General features: G+C 42.5%; 2 protein-coding genes across 7 annotated transcripts in view; both read right to left on the bottom strand.

Moving 5' to 3' along the window:
- The window catches only part of Havcr1l1 (hepatitis A virus cellular receptor 1 like 1), a 27,055-nt gene extending 12,535 nt beyond the window's left edge, over positions 1-14,520 (bottom strand). The window contains exons 1-3 of the mRNA XM_002727735.3: positions 7,222-14,520; positions 4,832-4,889; positions 1,348-1,683 (exon numbers count right to left, since the gene is read on the bottom strand). Of these exons, the coding sequence (XP_002727781.1) occupies positions 1,348-1,683; positions 4,832-4,880 (385 nt within the window). The 5' untranslated portion in view covers positions 4,881-4,889; positions 7,222-14,520. The remainder of the gene's footprint in view (positions 1-1,347; positions 1,684-4,831; positions 4,890-7,221) is intronic.
- A 146-nt stretch (positions 14,521-14,666) lies between these two features.
- The window catches only part of Havcr2 (hepatitis A virus cellular receptor 2), a 31,534-nt gene continuing 20,544 nt past the window's right edge, over positions 14,667-25,656 (bottom strand). For 3 of the 6 annotated variants that reach the window (XM_039086455.2, XM_063269494.1, XM_039086454.2), the window contains 2 exons: positions 22,840-22,876; positions 14,667-17,319 (listed from right to left, as the gene is read on the bottom strand). In XM_039086455.2, coding sequence (XP_038942383.1) covers positions 17,130-17,319; positions 22,840-22,876 — 227 coding nt within the window. In that variant the 3' untranslated portion in view covers positions 14,667-17,129. The other 3 variants (XM_063269493.1, XM_063269495.1, NM_001100762.1) reach the window with 2 other exon arrangements.

The following is a 25,656-nucleotide window of genomic DNA, read 5'->3' as shown; positions in this document are numbered from 1 at the left end:
AGGATCACAGTAAAAGCATAAGAAAGGATCAGTTTAGGAGCTTTTCTTTCCTTGCTCTGAGGCCTTTTTCCCCTCTCAGGTAGATGGGAAAGTGCAGAGGGGTGATGAGGGTCCTGAGACGGTGTGTCTGAATTACAAGAAAAAGCAGACTTGGTTGTTAAGGATAAGGCAGAGCGTCTCTTGTGACCCAGTGAGGAGTCAGACAAAGGACTTTTAAACACTGACCAGTGAAGGAGTTTCTAAGCTTGATAACAGTTGAGTATTAATAATCTCAAGCACTTTTGCATGGTGACATAGGCTTTTAATCCCACTCAGAAAGCACAGGCAGTTGGGTCTGTGGGAGGCCAGGCTGATTTACATATGGACATCCAGATCAGCTGTTCTATACAGTGCTATCCTGTGTTATTGAATGAATGAATGAATGAATGAATGAATGAATGAATGAAAGCAAAGTACAGGCCTGAGCAATTACAAAATAATGGTTTGAGTTCGAAAAGAATACAGGCAGGCACTATTGGCTTCTCCTGTCTTTGTAAGCCATTAGTAAAGGAGATTAGGAAGTAACATGAGAAGAAAGCACAGCCTAATGATTTGACTCCTTTTATGACAAGGATGTCCACATCCATACGGAAACTTTAATGATTTAAGACGTAGGGTCTTCATGAACTTCTCAAAGTTTTGAAGGTATTGAAGGAAAACACTTTCCCATGTGAACATTTTTGTACGTAACAGGATATGAGGACTATTTCAAAGCCAAAGGCAGGCAGGCAGGGAGTGGAACGCCCCACCTACACCTGTGGCCTGTGCTCAGAAAGTCAGCTGACCACTGCGGAAGGCAGCTCGTCTGCGCAGCCGCACCCTGCATAGCCTGCTTCTCAGGGTAGATCTGTTGAGCTTTTATAGTGTTGAGAATGGTGTTTTGACTCAGAGACAAAAATATACCCTTCAGTTCATGACATGCCAGCTTAAATATCCCCCCCGACTCTGCTTTAGGGTGGAAAAGTGAACACAGTTTCATGAACCAACGGGACTATCCCAAGTACAGTGAGGACACGGATCCTGACTCAGCTCATGGCCTTAAAGACATTTACGTCTGGGTGTGGTGGAACTTACTTGTGTTCTCAGTACTAGAAAGTTAGAGGCAGGATAACCAGGAGGACACGGCTATCAGAGGTCACCCTGAGATACATGAGATAATGTCATTAAAAGTAATAAAAAGCAAACGTTAAACCACAAGCATATTTATAAGGGCCATTGTTTCCTTGTTAGGGGAAAAGAACAAAGTATTAGCGAACAGTGGATCCGGTTCACTTGCAAGAAATAAGCAAAGAAGCAAGGCGAGCTTACCTGGTTGAACCTGCAGTGAGGTGGTCAGTGTCTGCACACCATCCCATCCCTTCATTTCCACTCGGCAGCAGTAGAGACCGCTGTCACTCTCATAGGTGTCCTCGATGGTCAAGGATGCATTTCCTTGAAGAAGCTGCGCGTTGATCTGGTAACGACTGCTTGTCTGATAGATTTGGTTTCCATCAGTCCAGACAAGTGTTTGTCCACACGTATCAGAAGCACATTCGCCTCGGCCCCAGCACACGGACTCTAATTCATTAGACACTGGATACGTACATGGCAGTGTGACAGGCTGACCCACCACTCCATGCACTTCCGGGAAGGAGTCCACAGCAGCTGTGGGTAAAGAGGAAGGAATGGAGAGTGAGCTGTCAACGTTTTTCTACAATTATTTTACTTCTTTATTTCTTTCCCATTTTTTTCTTTCTAGCTCAACTGTGGATTAAACCTGACACAGGATGCATGTCTCTATGAACCCCTTTTTTTACATTTTTATTTGGAGACTTTTGATAGCTTAGCATTTTTACTATAAACAAATGTCTGTTAGCTAATCCTTCCATGTAATTATATAATGGATATATATGTGGATAAAACAATTTTCTGCAATGTATTATATTCTAATTATAGCTACTTAATTCTTTTTGTATTCATTTATGTCCCTTTCTTTCTCTCCTTTTCTGAGACGATCTCAACATCTAGTTCTTTCAGCCCTAGAACTCTCTATATAGATTAGGCTAGTGGGGAATTGGCAGACATCTGCCTAATTCTTACTGCTAGGATTAAAGGCATGATGTGCCACCATGCTGGACTTCTTGGATTGTTTGAGACTTGCTCAGTAGCCCAGGCTGTATTGTGCTTAATAACCTCTGGCCTCAGACTCCTGAGAACTGGGACTACAAGCATCTTCACTGACAGTGGCTCAAATTTTTAATTTGAAACTGCTCTCCCAGACACTGTGCCCAAGGATGGCTTCCTGCAAAAGGTGACCTTCAGAGGTGAAGTAAAGACCAACCTGAGCTTTTGAGACCCTATCTCAAACCAACCCTAGCCGTCCCCTCAATGCTATTGAAATGAAATCATTAACTCTTCAGCCTCCTCCGCTATATAAAATGCCCAGGGTTTGTCTGTCTGTCTGTCTGTCTGTCTGTCTGTCTGTCTGTTTTTCAGCATTGTTGGTAAAAAGGTAGAACTTTACTAACTTCAACATCAATTTTCAGAATGGCTTCTGTTTCTTCATATGGTTTTTGTTGGTGTTTTTGTTTTGTTTTGTTTTGTTTTTTGTTGTTGTTGTTGTTAATTTTTTTAGACGAGTTCTCACCATGACCTCAGTATTCACTGACCTCAGTATTTAGAACTGCGTGTATACAACAGGCTGCGTGAATTCATGGACATCTGCCTGCCTCTACCTTCCCCCAGTTCTGGGATAAAATTGTGCACCACTAGGCCAAGCTCAGAATGGGTTTTATAAAACCTTCAGGAGGGCTGAGGCTTTGGGATCCTCAAAACTGATCCCAAACAAAAACAAAGCAAAAGCAAAAACAGCACCTGAGCACGGATTCCTTCTTATGTGTTGGTAACATTCCAGAAACTGAACAAGACTCATAATGTCCACAAAATCAGAATATTAAACCAAGAATTAAGTCATGCAAATTTTAAACCTAGCGCAACAACTTTAATATGCATCTGTCGAGAGGATGGACAGAATTCCCTATTACCAGTTGCTTCCACATGAAGGAAGTCTGAGGGCTGACGATACAGCTCAAGGATGCCATGCTCGCCTAGCCCATGGCAGCCCCTGGGTTGGATCCCAGCACAGGAAGAAATCAATAAGCAAACGACACAAAACAGTGAACTATGAGAAAATGGGTGGTAACTCACATTCTGGCTTTGCCTGTGTCTAGCCTTTGCATCTGGAACATGGTCTAGAAAACACGTGCCTTCACTGATAAGTGGATATTGGACCAAAAGCTTGGAATACCCAAGGAACAATTCACAGGTCATTTGAAGCACAAAAAAAAAGGAAGACCAAAATGTGGATGCTTCAGTCCTTCTTGGAAGAGGGAACAAAATACTCACAGGAGGGAATACAGGGACAAAGAGTGGAGCAGGGACTGAAGAAAAGGTCATCCAGAGACTGCCCCACCTCGGATCCATCCCATATGCAGCTACCAAATCCAGCCACTATTGCTGATGCCAAGAAGTGCTTGCTAACAGGATCCTGATATGGATGTCTCCAGAGAGGCTCTGCCATCGCCTTACTGATACAGATGAGGATGCTTGCAGCTAACCATCAGATTGAGTATGGAGACCCCAGTGGAGGAGTTAAAGAAAGGACTAAAGGAGCTGGAGGGGTTTGCAACCCCATAGGAAGAACAACAATATCAACCAATCAGACCCCCCAGAGCTCCAGGGACTAAACCATTAACCAAAGAGGTTACTACTAACCACTAACATGGAGGGACCCAGGACTCCAGTCGCATATGTAGCAAAGGATGGCAGTGTCTAACATCAATAGGAGGAGAAGCCCTTGGTCCTGTGAAGGCTTGTTTCCCCAGTGTACGGGAATGCCAGGGTGTTGAGGTGGGAATGGGTGGGTGGGAACATCTTCATAGAAGCTTGAGGAAGGATGAGGGAGGATGGGAGAGGGCCAAAGGGGATGACACTTGAAATGTAAATACATAAAATCCAAGAAAAAAAGAAAGCACATGCCTTGTTCAATAAAATGAGTGTGTGACGGGTATGTACTTCTCACTACGACACTCGTGACCTGATTTTGCCTAATATTTTTTCAGAATCACCAACATATACATATCATTATACAAAACTCTAAGAAACATGTGATAAGAACTAATGACCTTCCTCAGTCCCATTTCCTAGAGATTAGATTGTAAAATTTAGAACGTGTACCAGATATAGAGGCCCATGCCTATAATCTCAACTCTTGAAAGATAGAAACAAGAGGATCAGAAGTTTCAGGTCATTTTCAGCTATCTACCTTGTCTGGGAACAGCCAAGATTATCTTGGACCCAGTCTCAATATACATGCATACATACATACATACATACATACATATATACATACATACATATTTAATTGACTATTTTCCCCTATATACAGAGTGTTTTCAGTTAGCATATTTTAATTGAGTAATTGAAGATAAGGGATTCTTTTAAATGGCATGTGGGCAAAATGGAGGTTAGGTTGCCCTTTCATGCCCTTTCTGCAGCCCACATGTGTTGACTATAACAGATACATACATGTACTCATCCGTACTTGAATATTACATACAAGTACGTGCATTAGCCCCTTACCTAGCACCTTATGGATCTTATTTTTTAATTCAGGTAGGTTTAGAAATTTCTTTGGGGCTACAGTTTCATCCTGGTTCTTTGCTCACTATATAACCTGTGATTCCACCCCCAGGGAAAGTATTCGTCTGAACCTCCATCCACCCAGGTATCCCTCTGCTCACCCCTGACTTACCTGGGAGAAGGAGTAGGAGACCTGAAATGAGGACTTGAGGGGGCATCATGGTGGTGACCTGCAGGACAATGAGGAGACACTCTGACTGGCTGTGGCCCTCACCACGATGTATCTGAGAAGGTCTCTCATCCTAACTGTCTAAATCACATAGGCCTCTCTGCTGGAGCCTCCTGTCCTCCCAAACACTCCTCTTTCCTGGTCCTTCCCCCATATAGCCTTCAGCCTCACTCCTGGTCTCAGCACAAGTAAGACATAAACAGAGAAAAGTTGAAGGCAGAGAGAAAAGTGTGCTCCCTTCACAGAACCCTAAGCAAGGAGCAGCTTTCTAATGGGGTGCACTTGCCCTCTGGTTGACTGTGGGTTGTTCCTGCTCAGTAGCCAGAGTGGTTGGTCCCTAAGCCTCAACCAAGTTCAGTATTAGCAAAATGGAATAAGAAGGATGTAAAACATTGTTTGTAACCATGCTGTCCCATACAGGTCAAAGGCAGGTTTTGAAGATGTTCGTCTGTTGTTGTAAAATTATAAAAAATAAAAGGCTGTCTTTTACCCACTCTAGATCTGGCACCACAATGCCCCAAGATATCTGGTGGATATCTTAATCTCAGTCAGAAAAGCCTCTCACCCAACTTTGCTCCATCCCATATAACACTGGCCTCTGTCTGAGCCTGACAACAATCTCTCTACCCACCCAGTTCCCAAGGCAGGCTTCACCATGTCAGAAATATACATCCCAACTCCCTGGCAGCCCAGTGTCTCTGCCGCCACACTCTCCCAAACACAAATTGCCACATGAAAGAACACACAACACAATAACCTCTGATCCAACTGATAAGATATAACTGCCCACCTAAACATACAAAGCCCTGTACACATCCATCCCTTAAGAATATTCATAATGACCTGTAAATACACAGAGTGGAATCTTAAAGTCAGGCTCCACGTTTTCTCTGCGGCTTCTCTCCACCTCCTCCTGTTCCAGTCTCCTCCTCTTCCCTCAAACTTTTCTCCCACCCATCCTTCCTTCTCATCCAATGACAGGCCTCGTTCTATCCTGTACCCGCCCTCACCTGTATGACATCCTACAAGTGTTAGCAAGATGGCATGAGAAGAATGTGAAACATTGCTTTTAAGCATATTGTCAAAGGTCAAAGACAGGGGTTTTGAAGATGTTCGTTTTAGTTCCACTGTTAGCACTCATAGACTGAGGCTGAGGGAGTATGAACAAATACTTCTCTCACTAAGAATATTAACATTAGGCCACTATAATGACTCATTGGTCAAGAGTACCAACTGCTTTTACAGAAAACCTGGCGAGTTTCCAAGCACCCACATTGAGGAGCTCACAACGACTGTCACTGCTGGAGACGGAGAAGACCCAAACATTCCTCAGATACCTCTGTTCACACACACACACACACACACACACACACACACACACACACACATCACCACATACACACATCATCACACACACATACAATTAAAAACAATAACATCAAGTCTTAAAAATGGTAATATTCTGGGGTTGGAGATTTAGCTCAGCGGTAGAGCGCTTGCCTAGGAAGTGCAAGGCCCTGGGTTTGGTCCCCAGCTCCGGAAAAAAAAAAAAAAAAGAAAAGAAAAAAAATGGTAATATTCTTATAATAACTTTGAAATCATATATTTATAAAATTACAAGGTATTCAACTCACTAGAGTAAATTGTAATATAATACTAAAAATTTACTCATTTCATATATTTATTTACTGTCTTCAACAAAATACATATGATTCTGAAGTCTCATGTAGCTTGCATCTATCTAGGATATAAATATTTGTTTACAAAACATAAAAATCATAGAATCCACTCCTACCTGCATAAATGAACAGAGGGGAAACAAACAAGGAAGCACGCAGCAAGCTAAGAGAGCTTTGATGCAGGTTTGGACAGAGTATGGTGCAATTTTAACTGGGAAGTCAGGCTTAAATGGACGTTCTAAAATCACTCATTTTCCCAGACTGACCACTCCCTTCCCATCTCCAACACTCCAACCAAAGCAAATTTTAGTTCTTCCTGTTGTTGGCGTCCTCGCCCCAAATGTCTGTAGCCACACTGCATACAAGCTATGTCTTCTAGAATTTTCTAAGTCACAAACCAAAAAGGTCAACGAACAACACTGCTAATACATCTATGCCCTCGCCTCCCTGGTCCCATTTCCATGATATTATGTAATACTAGAGAGTACTAATATAGACATGGGCCTAAATAAATAGGGCCAGATCCAATGGTACCAAGCTATTTCTACTACTGGTTTCTTTTTTATTTTTCATGTTAACTTAACTTAGAAGTTAGAAGACTTCAATAGCTAATCTATAAAAGTCCATTACTCCACTTAGACAAAGATCACCTACCAAATATATGGAGAACTCTGTTGGATGCTGTCACCCAAATGTCTAGGGATCCAACCATCGTTGTTTAATGTCCCACATTCAACCCCACATCATCTTCAATGTCATTCCACATGGTACCGAAACTGTATGGAGCAGTATCCTGATTCTTTCTCTTCAGCTTAAGTCTGTAGACATCCGTCCTTACCTGTACTTAAGGGAAAGTGACTTCTTGTTAGTCTCTTCTGGTGCTCTACTGCCCATGGAATCTCCAAGATTCTGTCTTGTAATCCCATCCTCATCTCCTGGCCACACTCTCACCTGTTCTGTGTGAAAACTGAGTTCTCCAGTTCTCCAATCCACCCACTAGATAGCATCTATTCACTGGTATAAACAGACTAAAGGGAGCCTAAGTAAGTGGGAGCACCCCTCATGTGCTAGAGCGGTTTTCCAAGCTTCAGCAAAGATCCTCACTTGAGGTGTGACTCTAGGCCTTGGGACAGCACTGCTTTTCAGACATTTGGAGAGTTAAGGGACTTTGACACCTGGGCCAATCCTCTTGATTTACAGGAGAGTAAACTGCACTGCAGAAAGGAGAACGAACTGGAGAAGCCAAGAGTTCCTGGAACAAGAGAAAAGGGGACACGGCTTTTGTTATACTTCCTGGAAGCCATCTACTAATATCTTTCTAATAAATGTTTACTCGCCGTCCATACTTAGAATGGAGGAGGAGAAAGAAATAAATCTAGATCATGGACTCTGCTTCCAAAAGTTTAGGGAGTGTGGGGTGGCAAGCATCTTCACTCATTGAACTATCGCACATATGTCTGTCTGTGTGAGGATATCAGGTCCCCTGGAACCGGTGATACAGACAGTTGTAAGCCGTGTAGGTGATGAGAGTTGAACGCAGGTCCTCTAAAAGAGCAGCCAGTGCTCTCAACTGCTAAACCATCTCTCCAACCCCAGGCAGGTGGATTTGTATTCTATGGCATCAAGGTCTACGGGAAGACTTTCAGGCTGGCCCAGAATGCTTGGTGAGCAGAGATCTTTAAAGAGCTGAAGCCAAGCGTCTCCATACCCAGATCCACCTTTCAGTTGTACTAAATTGTCCACGGAGCCTCCTGAAGTGTGGGAGTTGTGTAAGGTGGGAAACTGGACATGACTACTTTCCCATCTGGCAATTAGAGGGTAGAATGCTGTCCAAGCAAGTGTTTCTCGAGCAGTTGTGAATTCTGAGGGTGTTTTCATTTCCACAAACCAAGTACATAAGGCAACCACGTGTCTTCCTAAAGATGTTGAGGACAATGTCACAGATCTGTTGGGGTAAGATTTCTGGATCGTCACCATCTGAGCAAGTATAAGATACCCCACACCCATTTGGAGGCAGAGAGATGGGTCACAGCCTGAAATTGCTCCTGCAGTCAAAGAGGGTCATGAACTTCTGATCCTTCTTCCTCCACCAGTGTGGATCATGGGTGTGTGCTGCCTCCTGGTGTTTTCACTGTGCTCAGGATCCAGTCAGGGCTTCATGAATGCCTGGTGTTCTCTAAACTGTGCTACATATGCAACTGGGATTTTAGCATACACACACACACGCACACACACACACACACACACATTTTTATGTTCATATTTATTTTTGTAAATTTATGTATTTATATTCATATATTTATATACTTACATTTTATGATTGTATATGTATCTTTATGTATTTATATTTGTATATTTATTAAATGTTTTAGATTTATATATTTGTGTGTGAGTACATTTTTATATATTGTTTCAGACTGGCTTCCTGTCTGCTTATAGGATATCCCGTGTTCCCCTGGTCCCTGTATCTATTCCATGGCCGGTTCCTTTCTTAGGATACTTTTCTCTGATGGCTACCAGAGCTGCCTCATAACTTGCAGTTTCCAGATTAAATTTGTTGTCTATAGCAGCAAATCCCTAGTCCAGATCCTGTCTTATATAGCTTATTACAAAATAACTCTTATCTCAAAAGTAGACACTAACAGCATTCCATACCTTAGGAGCTGACAATGTTTCACTCGGGTCTTGTGATGTACAATAAATATAACACACACACACACACACACACACACACACACAGAGAGAGAGAGAGAGAGACAGAGAGAGAGACAGAGAGAGAGACAGAGAGAGAGAGAGAGAGACATACACGTACATATGTATGAGCTGTTTACACTCCAATTCAAGACCTCCCACAGCTGCTGATCCCTAAGCTGCCTGCCCATGGCAGAAACATCTATATACAGTGTAGGCCATATTATGTTAAATAGTCTTGGATTGGGGTCTTTACACAATGCCCACCTGCTTAATAATAACAATGTATATTTATGAAGAATATCAGTATTTCATTGAGATTGTATGACTTAAAGTATTTTTAAGAAATACAAGTAAATGAATAATAACCTATTTCACAGAAACCCATTTTTGTACAATCACCACACCTCAACGGCAAAACATTTCCACGCACGTGCTGGTATGTTTGAATGTCACGGAGAGAATCCAAATTCTTCAAAGTATTTGGTGGAGAAATACTTTGGTGAAAGAGAACTTTTATTTTGAAACTCTATTCTCTTTTGTATATTTGTGAAAACATAATTTATTTAGGGATGTGTGTGTGTGTGTGTATGTGTGTGTGTGTGTGTGTGTTTAGTGTATGTACATGTACCATGAGCTTGAATGAATTCACACACATCAGAAGAGGGCATTTGAGAAGCCATGAAGGAGGGTGTTTGAGTGTTGGGAATTAAACCTAAGGCTCTATACTCCTGAAACACCTCTCCATCCTTAAGTTCTACATTTATGAATCATTTGAATATTTAGGAAGACTCACTAATATGCTAAAATAGGTTAAATTAAGATTATATTCTTTTAAGATTTAAAAGAAATATTTTCCTCTGTGTGTGGCATATGGGCGTGTATGCATGCATGCCTGTGCCCATGCATGTGTGAGCATGTGTGCATAGGAATCACTGGGATTTCATCAGAAAACTGGTGGGAACTGCTTGGCCTCTGTGGTTTGCTTAATCTGGTTCCGCTTTGCTTTGTTTGGTCTCCAGCTCTGCTCCTCATGCACCAGCCTCATGATTGCTCCAATTTAAAAAGCAAAACCCAAATTGAAAGGGTCGTGCTGACATAAAAATTTTGACTTCTAGGGACTGGGGTGTAACTCAGTAGAGTGTCCAGCATGGGCCAAGCACTGGCTTCAAAGACCAGCATGGCGGTGCACACCTGCAAACCACAGCACTTGGGAAGTAGAGACAGAAGGATCAGAAGTCCAAGGTCACCAGTGGTTACTAAAGGCCTTCCGGACCAGCAGGGAAACAGGAGACACTGTCTCAAAATTTCTGTTTGTTTTCTAACACAACTGTCATGAAAAATACATACATCTAGCTATATACTTACTGCTCTATTTGTTTGAAACATGTTATCATTTTATAATTATAGTATTTTTTAAAGTATCACATTCTTTGACAGGGCAAGTTCACATTGACATCTCTACTCTCTAACAGCATTTAAAGGCATTTGGTAGAAAGCATTTAAAAATGAAATATCTGTGATTAGGGAAATGGTTTAATAGCATTTGTTCCACCTAAACTACACATCTATTTAAATGAAGTGTGCTATCCAAGAAGAAAGTGAGAAGTTATAATATGTGCTCATTTGCGGGTAGACAGATAAACAAAGACTTACAAGAGGTGTGTTGTGGGTCACAGGAAGTATCCCCTAGTCCCAAGTGGCTGCTGAGCGTAGGGGGTTGGTCTGGAACTGCTTTGTATTCAAATGCTAAATACTGGCCCCCAAGATCTGATTGCCCCCCTCACAAAGAGACCCTCAGGGACAAGGAGATCCTCAGGATGCTATGCAACTTTGTTCCCCAAGTTAATTGGTCAAAAAGATAAAACCTGTGATTGGGCAGTAGATAGAAGTGGGTAGGCAGGTTTTCTGTTACATGGCTGGGGGTTGCATGTAGAGAGAGTAAGAGAGAAGAATGGTGACCAAAGGAGGATGAGGCTGCCAAGAGAAGGGACCTGCCATGACTACCCAGTGGCCAGAAGAAACAGCAAGTAACAAGAGAAGAGAGCTGGGATGTAAGTTAAAATAGATCCAAATCCCACCCAATCTAGGCTTACAGCTTGTAAATCCTTTATACAAGCTAGATAGAATGTGCGATTCCTTATGCAGCTGAGCACCTGAGACGTGGCCAATGAGGGCCGAGATGCGTTATAAAGGTAAAATGCACACTGAATTTGTGAGACTTACAGCAAAAGTGTATGAACTCTCCCTAGTGACTTTCAAAATCTGTTCCATATTAAGATGATAAGATAGATTTTTCAGTGCTTCGAGTTAAATAAAATAAACGCTTAAAATTAATATCACTCATTCCTATTTTAAATTTCTGTTTGTCGGTTGCTCTGTGTGTGTGTGTGTGTGTGTGTGTGTGTGTGTGTGTGTGTGTGTGTGTGTGTGTGTGTGTGTATCTGGTGTCCTCTTGTATCATTCTGCCTATTCCTTTGAGTCACGTTTCCTCTATTATACCAGAAGCCATAAGGCAGAAAGGCAGAGCAATTCCCCATCTCTTCTCACCACCACCACCCACAGAGCTGGGATTCAGGTGTTCTTGGGATGTTGTCTTTGTATATGGTGCTGGTTTGCTCTGTTGTGCCAGGAAACATTTGTGAACCCCAAAAGGCCACCAAGGAGCTGCAATCTCAATAGGGTCTCTTTATTCAAGCTTGAGCTTGGGGTCCCCGCCAACTCTGACACAACAGGAAGGGGGAGCCCTGAGCCTAGTTTTAGGCAAGCATTTATAGAGGCAAGAAAGGGGGTATCTAGCCTGGTACACATCTGATTGGGGGTGTGGAGGGAGCACCCTGGCCTTTAACATGGCTGGTGCTAGGAGCCAAACCTCAAACTTAACTTCTGCTTTCCTCCTGATTGGTGGTTGTTAGGCAGAGGTAGGCTTTTAACTCAGGGGTGCAGATTTGTTTGGGGAACAACCTGTAAACTGGTGTTAGACACAGGTCTTCTTGTGGTGTAGCCTGGAAACTGGTGCTAGACACAGGTCTTATTGTGGGGTAGACTGGAAACTGGTGCTAGACACAGGTCTTATTGTGGGGTAGACTGGAAACTGGTGCTAGGCACCATCCTGTTAGTTAACTTGAGTTTAACCTTAGGTCAGGTTCTCTAAGACAGAGTCTGAACCCAAAAGTTTTGGTCTCTCAGCTCAGTCTGGCCTTCACCACTGAGGTGAGCAGTCCATCTAACTGCTTGCTGAACAATTTCTCAAGCCCTATCACCCATTTCTTTTTAATATAGATAGTAGAAAATTAAAACTGCCTGTGAGGTTCTTGTCGTATTCGCACTGTGCTGGTCTAAGTTCAAAGAAACCATTCAGATGACCCCTGGGCAGTGGAGGGGATTAACAGGAAGAACAGAGAATGGGGGAATTCCACTCTAAAGATAAACCATATATTTTGATGTTTGCTGGGCTGGGTTTTTGCTGCTTTGTTTTAAGATGAAGTCTCATATAACTCAGGAACCTCAAGTATCCATGTAGCTGAGGCTGGCCTTAGGGTCTCAGTCCTCTTGTTTCTGGTTCTGGAGCACTAGACATCAAGTATGCACCGACATGTTTGTCTTTTCCATTATTTTTTAACTTTTGGTTTTAATATTTTAGTATACATTAGCACAGTCTTCGCATGTTATTTATTTAGTGATGTTTATTTAATCGTGTATACCACTAAGATATATTTCACATTATTTTGTTTTTGCTGTTGTCCTCATTCTACTTTTGAAACAGGGTCTTTTTGCTGTGTAGATCAGGCTGCTCTCACAATAGCAATCCCCCTGCCTCATGCCAGAATTGAAGTCATGTGAAACCACACCCCACTAAAGCATTCAAACTTCAGGAACCAATCCCAGGACTCCCAGTAAGGAACAAGACTCAGTTAACAGTGTCATACAACTCCCCTTGTTTTGATCAATGGTCCCTGGTGCACTCGCTGCAGACCTTAAAGGACACTGGATGACTACAGGGAAACATGATTTTCCCGCAGATCCATATTCTTTCATGATTAAAAACTTGATCAACATGGAAATAAACAATCCAACAAGATATCCCAAGGCTACTGTCAATTAGCAATTAGCTTCAGGCTGGCGGCCCTGCCCAGAGTGCTCTTCTGACACCTTGACTGGAAAGAAGCAGCAAGGACAGAGTGAAAGGTCACATTGCATAGTCGTTCCCTGGAATTCCAGGATGATGAGGCCGCTGCATGTGTGTCGGAGATTTTTTGCCTGAGGAGAGTGGTTGATGTCACTGTTGGAAGGAACAGTGAAAACTGTGGAGACCTTCACTAAGGCCTAGAGCAGACAGACCTTCAAGCCCTTCACCGTGAGCACTGGAGCCTTCTGCTACCTCAGCTTTGAGAGTTTGGCTATGATATAGTCAATTTTGGCATAAACAAATTGTTCTAACCCTTCAGGGTGATACAGCAGAGACCACAGCAATGGAGGTGGAGGTAGGAACTCTGGAGAGCAAGAGTTCAAGGTCACCATAACCCATAATACTCTATCTAAGCCCCTCACCACCAGCACCACATTTAAGAGAGAGAGAGAGAAAGAGAGAGAGAGAGGGGGGGGGGGAGGAGAGGCTGTTGTAGAAATCTACTGTGGTGCAAACAGGTAGGAAACAACCTTAGGGTCCGCCCCTTATTTCACTCCAGCAGTATAAACAGGCTCAGTGCACAGCTGAGCTGCGCTCACACGACCTTGTAGGGAATGGGTGTGTCAGAGCCAATTGGAAGGAAGTAAACAAACATGTGAATGTAAATTGTGGTAGAAAATTCAAAATTACTTCTGTAGCAGCTGCCACCACCACCACCACCCATGACCACACCCCACATTGAGCTTCTCCTAGACAGTGCTGGTCTAGAAGAATAAAGCACCACTAAGCGTCAGAGGTCATTCCTTGGGAGAACGGGGGAGCTTTAGCAGAAGGGAGGGAATGGCAGGGTTTTATCTGATCTAGATTTAAAATGAATGGAACCCAGTGTGATGGTTCTAATCCCAGCACTCAAGAGGCAGAGAGAGGTAGAAGGATTACATTAAATTTGAGGTCCAACCGGACAGTCAAGTCGACTGAGCAAGAACTTGTATTAAAAACAAGAAGAACGGGGTTGGGGATTTAGCTCAGTGGTAGAGCATTTGCCTAGCAAGCGCAAGGTCCTGGGTTCGGTCCCCAGCTCCGAAAAAAAAAAAAAAAGAATAAAAAAAAAAAAAAAAAACAAGACAAAATAAAATAAAATAAAATAAAAAACAAACAAAAAACCCAAGCAAACAAAAACAACAAAAAAAGAAATATAGAAAGCAAAGAAAAAAGGAAAGAGCCCTCAAAGTTCAAACAACAAAAGGTAGAAATTAAAAACACATCAATTTATAAGCTGTAAGACTAAAATGTAAAACTTTAATGAAATAATTTAAAGGTGACACGCCTACAATTATCAGGTTAAAATGTGAGCAGCTTTAAACTGATACCTCATTACTGCACATGAATAGTTAAATAAGCCACTTTAAAAAAAAAAAACAAACAAAACCAAAAACCTCTCTGTTTTCTCTGGAAAAAGGAACTCATTACAGGCACAAGAGATTTGGACGTGAATTTATAAAAAGAGATTGACCAAAGAGGAAACAAGTGACTTGAAATAACCTTTTTTTAAAATTTCATTGGTTCATTCATTCATTCATTCTGTGTGTGCTGAAGGGCATTTCGGAAGTGAGAGCACAGCTTAGAGACATCAGCCCTTTCCTCCTGCCCCGTGGCCTCCTGGGATCAAACTCTCAAGTCATCAGCCAGCACCTTAATGCCCTGAGCCATTTAGCTAGCCTGAGTGATCTTTATTTATAGCAGTGGGCAACACAGCTAAGACGGGCCGCAAAGGCTCTAGGAACCTGGAAGGAACAGTTCTGGTTCACGTTTCCTCTTTGCACAAGTCCCTCACTGAAAAGACAACTGAAACCTAAGCCTCTCTCAGCCTTGAGGACCCCTAGACAAAATGGTCATCTTACCCTGTCTCTCCCCCACTTCTCAGCTGAAACCCAGAAAATGATGGATCTCAAAATGGTTACTCTAGGGCACCTCCACTCATCTCCTCTCCTGCCGGATCGAGGCCACTTGCATAAAAGTCTGGGGAGATATTTTTGTTCTGCTCTATTTCCATAAGTCAATAGATCACCTTTGGGAGTAGGCATGAGGGCCATTTGAGCTCTAAACTCTCATTTTTGTTTGATAAAGAGGTTGGATGTTGCTGGAAGTGGTATTATGTAAGGACTACATTTCTCGACCTCAAGTCATAAGCTTAGAAAAGAACACAGCCTGTCCATTTCTATTATTAGAATAAGTTGTACTGGGTTTCCACAAATATCAACAAGCCCTTTCCACAAGCACATGCTCTTTTTATTTTTAAAGGGGGAAATGATTCGTATAAATTGACTTGCTGTTATCAGGAGAGCCATTGAACTGCTGATGAGTTCTATCTTGGGAATTCCAAACCTATATGTCATAGGCTGGTAACCTTCCCTTCTCAGGACTTGTCTGGTCTAATAGGAAACTCCTAAGCACTTGTAAGAATGAACTACACATTCACCTAACACTCTCTCTCTCTCTCTCTCTCTCTCTCTCTCTCTCTCTCTCTCTCTCTCTCTCTCTCTCCTCTCCCCTCTCTCCTTTCTCCCCTCTTCCTTATCTCCCTTTCCCTCTCCCCTTCCCCGCCTCTCTCAGACAGGGTCTCATATAGCCCAGGCTGGTTCTTGTGGGGCAGTAGACTGTGCCACCAGACAGTAGAACTGGTAAGGTTCCAGCAAATTTCAGAATCCTGATAAAACTCTTAATTGAGAATGGCAAGAGTTTGAACTAGCTCCCAACCAGATTCCTGTCTTGGAACACCCCACTAAAAAGACCATGACAACCACAACCAGCCACTTAGCATAGAACCTAGAGTTCTCCAGACTAATGTGTCTAGGGGGCTCGAGTGTTTAGCCAATGGAAACGAGCAGTTTTCTTCCTAGGCATCTCTTCCTGCAAAAGGTATTTAGTCTCTGGTTCACCCTAAGTAAGTGGTCTGCATCCTCATCCACCATGAATAAAGCAGTTTGGACAAGCAAGGACTTTCTCCTTCATCAAAGACTGTGAGGGAGAGGGGCCCCTTGTCATAGAGTGCTCCCAAGTCTCCCTTAGAGGGCTTCTCTTCCAGCCCGTCGCACTCCTGGCATTCACTCTGAGCTAAGCTGGATCTCCCCTCTCCTCACCAGCACTCCGGCTCATTGCAGGCCAACTGGCCCTGTTCCCAACTCTCCTCGGTCCCCAGAAGCTTCTGGGTGCCCAGAGAGAAGGGAGCCCCCATTCTCAACTCTTCTCGGTTCCCAGAGGCATCTGGGTGCCCAGGAGTTGCAGACCCCACAGCCGCAGTCCCGGCCCCTGTCATTTCTCACCCAGAAAAACAAGGGCGGGGATCCCTAACTTAGACTGTGTTTTGCTTCTCCTGAATGTGTGTCAGCGGTGTTCTGACATCCTAAAGGCTAGGCAGAAAAGCAGAACCACAGGTTCTGGTCTTTATTCATACAAAGATTAACCTCAAATCAACTAAGGATGACTTTCAACTTCTTACCTTCTAGCTTCAGAATGCTGGGATCACAGAAGTATTCCACCATTCCCCATGTATGTATGCTAGCAATCAACATAGGGCTGTGCATAGTACATAAGTAATCTAACTGCTGCACTGCAACCTCCTTGATTTTTAAAGTTAGCTAGTTAGTTAGTTAGTTAGTTAGTTAGTTAGGGTTTCTATTTCTGTGAAGGACAACATTTCATTGGAGCTGGCTTATAGTTTCAGGGGTTTAGTTCATTATCATCATGGTGGGAAACATGGTGGCACGCAGGCAGACAAGGTGCTGAAGAAGGAGCTGAGAGTTCTTGATCTGCAGGCAGCAGGAGCGCGTCCGTCACAATGGGCATAGCTTGAGCATTTAAGACGATCAGGCCTGATTCCACAGTGATATACTTCCTCCAAGAAGGCCACACCTACTCCAGCAAGGCCACACCTTTTTTTAAAAATAAGATTTATTTATTTATTGTATATAAGTACACTGTAGCTGTCTTCAGACACACCAGAAGAGGGCATCAGATCTCATTACAGATGGTTGCGAGCCACCATGTGGTTGCTGGGATTTGAACTCAGGACCTTAGGAAGAGCAATCAGTGCTCTTAACCACTGAGCCATCTCTCCAGCCCCAAGGCCTCACCACTTAATAGTATCATTCCCTCTGCACTAAGCATTCAAACACATGAGTCTATGGAGACCATTCCTATTCAAACCACCACAGTTAGCTAGTTAGTTAGTTAGTTAGTCAGTCAGTCAGTCAATTAGTCTGTTAGTAGTGTGTGTTTGTGTGTGTGTGTACACATGAGTAAAGGCTATAAGAGGGCTTTGGGTAACCTCCTCTATTTCTCTCCACTTGTTCTTTTGAGGCAGGGACTTTCCAAGAATTGAGTCTTTTTTTTTTTTTTTTTTTTTTTTGGTTCTTTTTTTCGGAGCTGGGGACCGAACCCAGGGCCTTGCGCTTCCAAGGTAAGCGCTCTACCACTGAGCTAAATCCCCAGCCCCAAGAATTGAGTCTTAAATTTGTTCTACTGTGCTAGAAGCCAGCAAAGGCAGGTGATTCTTACACACACACACACACACACACACACACACACACACACACACTCTCAGAGACGGGGTTATAGGCATGTGGAAGACACCTAGCTTGTTACACAGACACAAGGTTCTAAACTCCAGCCTTCATAATTCTAAAACAAGGCTGAGCCATCTTGCCAGCCTTTGATTTCTTGCTTTTTGAGTTTTACTCTTCTTTTTTTGTTGTTTTGAAATTGTGTCTCATGCATCCCAGAAGGCCTTAATCTTTCCATGAGTTTTGAATTCTTTAGCTTTTTTAAATTTTTAATCCAATGCATTGTTATTGTGTATGTATGATGAGTGTGTGAACATAGGCTCATGCAGCGTGAATGTAGAAGTCAGAGGTCAACTTTCAGGAGTCAGGTCTCTCTTTCACCATAGGTTCCAGGGATCGAACTTAAGTTGACAGGGGCTTGGGGATCCAACTCAAGTCATGAGGCTTACACTGAGTCATTCCATCAGTTCTTTTCCCCCTTGGTGTTGGTTTTGTGTGTTATTTTTATTAATTTTAATCTGGTCATCCTGTATCTCTCTTGCGTTTATTTGTATAGATTGATTTCTTTTCACTTTTCATATTACCGTGAATTGGATTTTGTGTTACATTTTTTTAAAGAGTTGTGTTTGTGTGTGTGCGAAAATGCATGCACACGTGTGTGTTGTATGTGTGTGTGAGCACATGCACAGAGACTAGAAGAGGGAATCACGTGTCCTCCTCTGTTTCTCTATTTCTATAAGGCAGCGTCCATCCTGAACACCAGCACAGGAGAAGGCCCCACCCACACTCAGGGTGGGTCTTCCCACCTCAATAGACCAACTCTAGAAAGTACCTCACAGACACAGGCAGAGATTCATCTCCAAGGTGATCTTAGACCCTGTCAAGTTAACAATCGATATAAATTATCACACCATACAATCAGCCATTCTTCTGTTTCTCTGCTAGGCTAGAAGCCAGGAAGTCCAGTCATCTTACTCTCTGACCACCTCCACCAAGGCTGCACACCTGCAGTAGACTCCAGTCTTGTTGCAAAGGTGCTGAGTTCCAAACTATAGTCCCCGTAATGGCACAGCCATCCCTCTGAACTGCCGAGCCATCTCTCCATCCTCTCATTTTTGAAGCCTTTAAGTATCTGTTTACCATTTCCTGGCCCCTTTTACTACCTCCTTTGGCTCCCTCATTTTTCCTGTGCCACCCACCAACTCCATCTTGAATACCTGATTTTAGGTGACCACAGGTCTAAAAACAAGGATTCTAGTTCTAGCTTACTGACTCCTTCTGGTGCCCTTGACCTTGACCAATGTTCTTTGATGAAGACAGGAAACAAGAAAATATTTAGTGGATCTCCCCATTTCACCTAACCTAACCTAGAAAATGCCTCAGAGACACAGCCAGAGATCGATCTCCAAGGTGATCTTATATCTGTCAAATTATCAATCAATATAAACTATAATACCGTATTAATTAATTATCCCTCTATTGATATAAAAAAAAAAATCCCTGGCAAACACCACAGCAGTGATCGTCTTTGTATATATGCCCTTGCTTAAAGACTTTGTCAGATAAGGACCTCAATGGGGGAAACCATTGATCTGGTTTAAATATGCTCAAAGTACTTCACTAGTACAGTTGGTTTTATTACTTTAAAACACTTGAGATTAATTTTCCCATCTGCATGAGAGATGTTACCTAATTGATTCTGCAGATGGTCTCCCTTCCATACCCACCTAAAAGATCCAGTAGTTCCACAGCTAGCTAAATGCAGCCTAAACATCAAAATTCATACAAGAAAAGATCCAAACATGCAGGTTTCAGTGCCTTCACTAACAGACGTCCTCTGACATACACAGTAGCACCCCGGTGCAAAAAGTCTTTCAACAAAGCTACCTTTCTGCTCACTTAATATTTTCACTCTGGGTCTATTTAATTGACTCTGTTATATATGAGAACCAACACAGACCAAGGCACTGGCCAAGCAGTTGTAAGCCAGATGAAACTGAGCTCCACCAGCTTGGAAATTAAGTTTGGTGACCACTGTCCTACCAAAAGGATCTTTTGCTGACTATATAGATTGCTGCAAGAGGTCTGCCTTCGTGTGTCCCAGTCACCGGTTCTTCTTCTGTCAGAAACACGGCTCCAGTTTCCTCCAGAAATGGAGAAGTTGTCTGAGTCAGTTCCCTTTGAGCACACAGCAGGCAAGGTGCAGCTTTCGTAAAAAGTTTCCTTTCGCAGTCAGCAGGCCACTTATGGGCAACGTTTTTCTTGTGTACGAGAGTCTGGCAGTGTAGGACACCATGCTCCTGACCTCTCCATGCTCCTGCTTCAACCTTCTGGGTGCTGGAATTAATTACAGGTCTGCATTTCAGTGCTCCCGTTCAGAGGCAGTCTTAACAGAGGCAGAGGAGAGTCATATAGAGATAAACATTATAGAGAGGCAGAAGGCACACAGAGAACTTTCACTATCATTTAGCCCTGTTCTGATCCTTCCTTTCTTTTAATCTTTTGCGTGTAACCTCATGTGCGCGTGCGCATTTGCGTGCGCATGCGCATGTGCGTGTGTAAGGTACATGCGCATGTCTGCAGAGAGCCCAGGACAGTCTCCATTGATGTTCCCCAGGAACACAGTCCATCTTATTATGAGACAGGGACTCTCACGGACTTGCAACTCACCATCTAGGCTAAGGTGGCGTCAATCATGCCCCAGGGATCTGCTTTGCCTTTACCTCCCTATCTCTGGAGTTCACAAGCATGCACTACCATGCCTAGCTTTTTTATGTCAGGTCTGGGACCAAACTCAGGTTCCTCATGCTTTATAACAAGCACCTCACTGAGCCATATCTCCAGTCTCCAGTGTCTGTGTGTTTATTTTCTTCTTTTGTTTTTGAGACAAAGTCTCACCAACATAGCCCCAGCTGACCTTGAACTCACCACCCTCCTGCCTGAGGTTCCCAAGTTATGGAATGTTAAGCATATGCCACCCGGCTCTGAATCTTTCAAGGTTAGAAATCTCTAGGAAAACCACCAGCTTTTTTAGATTTCGAGCACCAACAAAGACCTGCACCTACCGATCTTAGCCCTTTATTCCCTCTACCTGTTCAGGAGCTTTGCGGACATACCACAAACCTTAATGTCTCAGAGACATCATACTAGCCATTCCTAATGTAAGGAAGCACATGTGAGCTTCAACATCCATGAGTGCAGTCTCTGGGTTGGGAGATCCTGTCCCTGAAACTCAGGTAAAGTGGTGCATTTCAATGTAGCATAGGTTACAGTTGAATCTCCTTGTGAGTTCGTTATCCCCAGAAAACAGGAACTCTTTTCTTGGTGGCTGTGGACAGAACCTCCAATGAGGTTGCCAGGTGACTTATCTCATAGTTTTCGAAAAAGAAAGTACCAAAGTCAGAAATGAAAGGGAGCCTTTAAAGTCGGGAGCCCAGAGGCGGTCAGGATGGCTGCTGGCTGCTGACATAGCAGTAGTACTCATTTGAATTCTCCATTTCATATATGTTCTCCTCTATAGTGTAGATGTTTTCCTCAGACCGAATCCTGCCTGCTCCTGCATTCACCAACCCTCCTGGTGGGGAGTTGGCCAGTGTAATAAGACTGTAAAAAAATAAAGTGATAAGGTTGGCAGAAGACTTTCCCAGATAACAGCTCATCTTCATCTCTTGTTCCCAAACAGTCTTCCATTTGTTTTCATATCACTCATATGTACATATGCAATTTTTAATTCAAGGCAGTTACACATTGTCCTGCGCAGTCTATAGACTGCAGCAGTGAACAAAATACACATAGCCATAGAAGCTGTGTGTTAGCAAACCTTGTGTCTCAGTTTTCTCTACTGTAGACATGGAAAGAAGGAGAGCCCTCCAGCAGGGCTGCTGTGAGGAGCACCAGATTGTTCATTTGCTGGAGTCAATTATTAATATTTATCAGGCACTGTGCTGGAGTTACAATAGTCAACACTAGAGGGTTGCAGTGACAGAGCTTAGCACTGAGCACAGCATTTCACAGATACTGGATTGATGCCTGTCACTGTCACCTAAGAATATCATGTTTCCCGTTACACTTCCAAGTAAGAATAATGGTACTGGTTATTGAATACCACACTTGGATTTATATGATTTTTCTCTGCTTTATATTATTGTGTCTTTGGAACATTCTGGATTTTGTTGATTCTGAGATGTGCTTCCTATAATATTCAGCAGATAATCGTATTTTCCCTTGAAATGCATTGCAATTTTTCATGTATTGAATCTTACTGAAACTGTAAGTTTCAGTAAACCTGGGAGTGTGTGTGTGTGTGTGTGTGTGTGTGTGTGTGTGTGTCCCTGTGCGCGCGCGCGCGTGCGCAGCCAGGAGTGAAATAATGAGGATCACCTAAAGAGCTTTGAGAACAGTACCTCATCAGGCTCCATCTTCTAAGATCCTGATTTGGTTGTTCTAGGTATGCCCTGTATCAATCAGCAAGATTAGTCCCCAAGTCATGCTAAGATACTGCCACAGTAGGAAATGCCTAGGCTGGGCTGTAAAAACCCTGACTATAGCTGATTGAGGAGATTTTTTTTTCTGTATATCAATTGATTAGCAACATAAAAACAACAAACATACATTTAAAGTTTCAGTTTGTTAGACACTAGAGATAAGTAATAAGTATTTGATAACAATAAGAAGCCAAATTATACATGTCAGCTTTAGAACAGAGGAAGCTAAATGCACAGGGAGACAGCTATTGAATTAATGATTTATAAACAAAGGAAGCCTAACCTAAATTTTCAAAGCTCTAATTCAGAATTTCTCAGAGAAATAATAAAAGCTATAGTATACCTCCTTCCTCTTTCCCCAATACTCTTTTCCCATTTTCCCAATTCCCTCTTCCATTATTCTTACCTCAAATCCTGCAACTTCTTTTTCTTAGAGGAATACCCTAAGTAACAGGAGAAGAAAAATCAATTAGAGTGTTTTTCTAAGATAAGTGAAATAAATAAAACTGCCAAGTCCTGCCAGGCAGAAGGGACAGTGTGACACAGTTCCCACCCCTGGAGAAGAACTAGCAGGACTTGGCCCTCCGTGAGTATTGATGGTTGCTAAGCATGAGGCTTGGCTGTATAATAATGTGCATAATTTTCTTTATGTTCCTCCTTCAGGAGATGTTCTCCCTACCAAAGTTTTCAGGGAATGTTCTCCCTGCCAAGGTTAAGGACTGCATGATAATTAGAAGCTGCATGAGTACTGGAAATGAGGGTATAAATCAGCAAAATGGTGAACACTGTGACCTTTAGGACAGCTCTTATGACTGTGGGAAAGAACTCTGAAAACACAAGTTCAAGAATATATAATTTCTCAACCATGCAAAATATAAGGATACAATATAACTTATATGAGGAGCTTCATGTACCTCAATGGACAGCTGCACTAGGAGCCAGCTTGTCAGAAAGATATTAAGGAAGGTGATAAAGAGATATGAGGAGTGGCCATGACAGGGCAAGATCCCAACCAGGTAAGCTTACTGTTTGTGCTTACAAAGACAGGCAGATTCCTGAGTTCCAGGTCAGCCTAGGTAGAGGTAGTTTAAGACCAGGCATGGCGAAAATGGTGATCTCAGAGCCAGAGCTTATTGTCTGTGCTTACAAAAGCAGGCAGATCTCTTAATTCATTGCTATGTTTAAAAAATGTACTTGCTATCTTTTCTAAGAATCAGGAGGCTAGGGTCATAAAATGCTGATTCATGGGATTACAAAAAAAGGGAACCTGGGGTGGACTAATGAATTGCTATGTAAATAAAAGACTGGGCTTTGGTCTACAAGAGCTGAGCTGTCTGGAGATGTCTGGAGAACTGTCTTGAGCAAGGCTGTCAGTTTGTACCCAGGATTAGTCAATCTTGAGTCGTTCTTTCACCCTTCCCAAACATTCCTTCCTCAGAAAACCTCTCTAAGCGAAGACTTGTCCTTAGCACAAAATGGACTGATTGGAGATGAGAGTTGCTAGTGAAATTTGGTCTTGCCTCAGAACAAATTAAACCAAATGACCAGTACTATATGACTATGTTAAGAGTAATATTAATGTATAGCTCTTATTTAACAAATATTATGAGGCTTATTCTGTATGTGCAGCAGTTTGATAGGCACCAAGGACTACAGGGAGAGTAGTGAGCTCTGACTCCATGAAACATACACCCTAGTGAGGAAAGAAGGAAGAAGAATGGAGGGAGAGAAGAAGGGAAGGAAGAAACAAAAAATAAATTTCAAATTATGATCCACTATCAAAAGAAACCAGCACCATACTAAAACAAAACCAAAAAAAGTTAGAAAACATTAGGACATGACTTTTGAGGTCTGTTCTGAAAGAAAAGAATGAGTCACGTATGTCAAGAACTGGGTGGGGTGGGGGGAATTACAGGAACAGAGAACCCTCAGTAAAGATCGGGTTGGTATCAAAACCAAAACCACGACTAGAACTCAAGAGTGTCCTCCAATAACATCTGAGAGGTAAGCGAAGGCTGGGTCCTAAAGACCTTTTCAGTCATAATCCTGTAGCTGCAGCCATGGGATGTGGGGGCAAGAGGATCAAGAGTCCAAGGCAAGCAAGCAACATATGAGACCCTGTTTCCACAAAACAAACCAACCGAACAACAGCAAAAAGAATCTGGATGATATAAGACAGGAAGACCTTTATGCTATCATTGAATGGCGGTATGGTCTGACCCGACTACTATGGAGAGAACTGATTAGAAGAAGAAATAAAGAAACAAATAAAGATAATGGTTGACCCAGCAAGATGGAGAATAATGAAGCAATTTTGAGATATATTTTGTACAGAGACTGAGACTGGAGTTGATTATATACTAAGACATCAGAAAGATATTCTAAGATGACTTCTAAATTTCTGGCATGAGCAACCAGAGAGACAGTAGTGAAATGGTGGAGAAGTCCAGAGTCGGAGAGTTGGGTTCTGGTGAGTGGGATACAGAAGCCCTTGTTTCTGATGTATGAATGTATGAACCTCTAAAGTGAAGCTATCAACTGGACAGGGAGACAAGCTGCACCAACATTTTAACAGTTGATAAGACTAAAGAGAATATCTAAGTTCACAGAATATATGTTATGAACTAGAATGCTTACCAAAGAGAAAAAGGCCAAATCCTAAAGAATTTCACCTTCTAAACAGTAGACAGAAGAGTAAATATATAAATAATGGGAAGGGCTGGCCCATCAATAAAATGAATGGTGTTTCCAAAACCAAGAGAAGACATTTTAAAACAAAGTATAGAATTTACTTGGGATGTTACTTACAATTAACCATAATAAAGACAAAACAATATGTGATTATTAGTAAAATGAGAGCAATTTTGGCTTGACAAAAATTGTATTTGTGGTACTTTAAGGATAGAAGTGAGATCGGCAATTCAGGAGAAAATTATAAATGAAGAAATTAAGACTTGGCAAAGGAGGCAGACCTTTGATATTTCCTTGGTTAAGAGAGGGCTGAAGGAAGCTAAGCAGTGGTGAAGATGGATGGCCATCTAAGTCAACAGACAGTCCACCAGAAAGGCTAAGGACTGATGGGCACTACCCAGCCAGTGTGAAGTTATAACATCATGACTTAAGAACAGACCATTTCATTTGTCAAATTGTTGTCTGTAGTATCAAGGGGGAAATTATAAACTGAACAGAACATTGTGATCTATTCCTCAAAACCACCATCTAT

The sequence above is a fragment of the Rattus norvegicus genome, chromosome 10, assembly GCF_036323735.1.
Source record: "Rattus norvegicus strain BN/NHsdMcwi chromosome 10, GRCr8, whole genome shotgun sequence".
NCBI classification, from domain to species: domain Eukaryota; kingdom Metazoa; phylum Chordata; class Mammalia; order Rodentia; family Muridae; genus Rattus; species Rattus norvegicus.
This window is presented reverse-complemented; position numbering and strand designations above follow the sequence as displayed.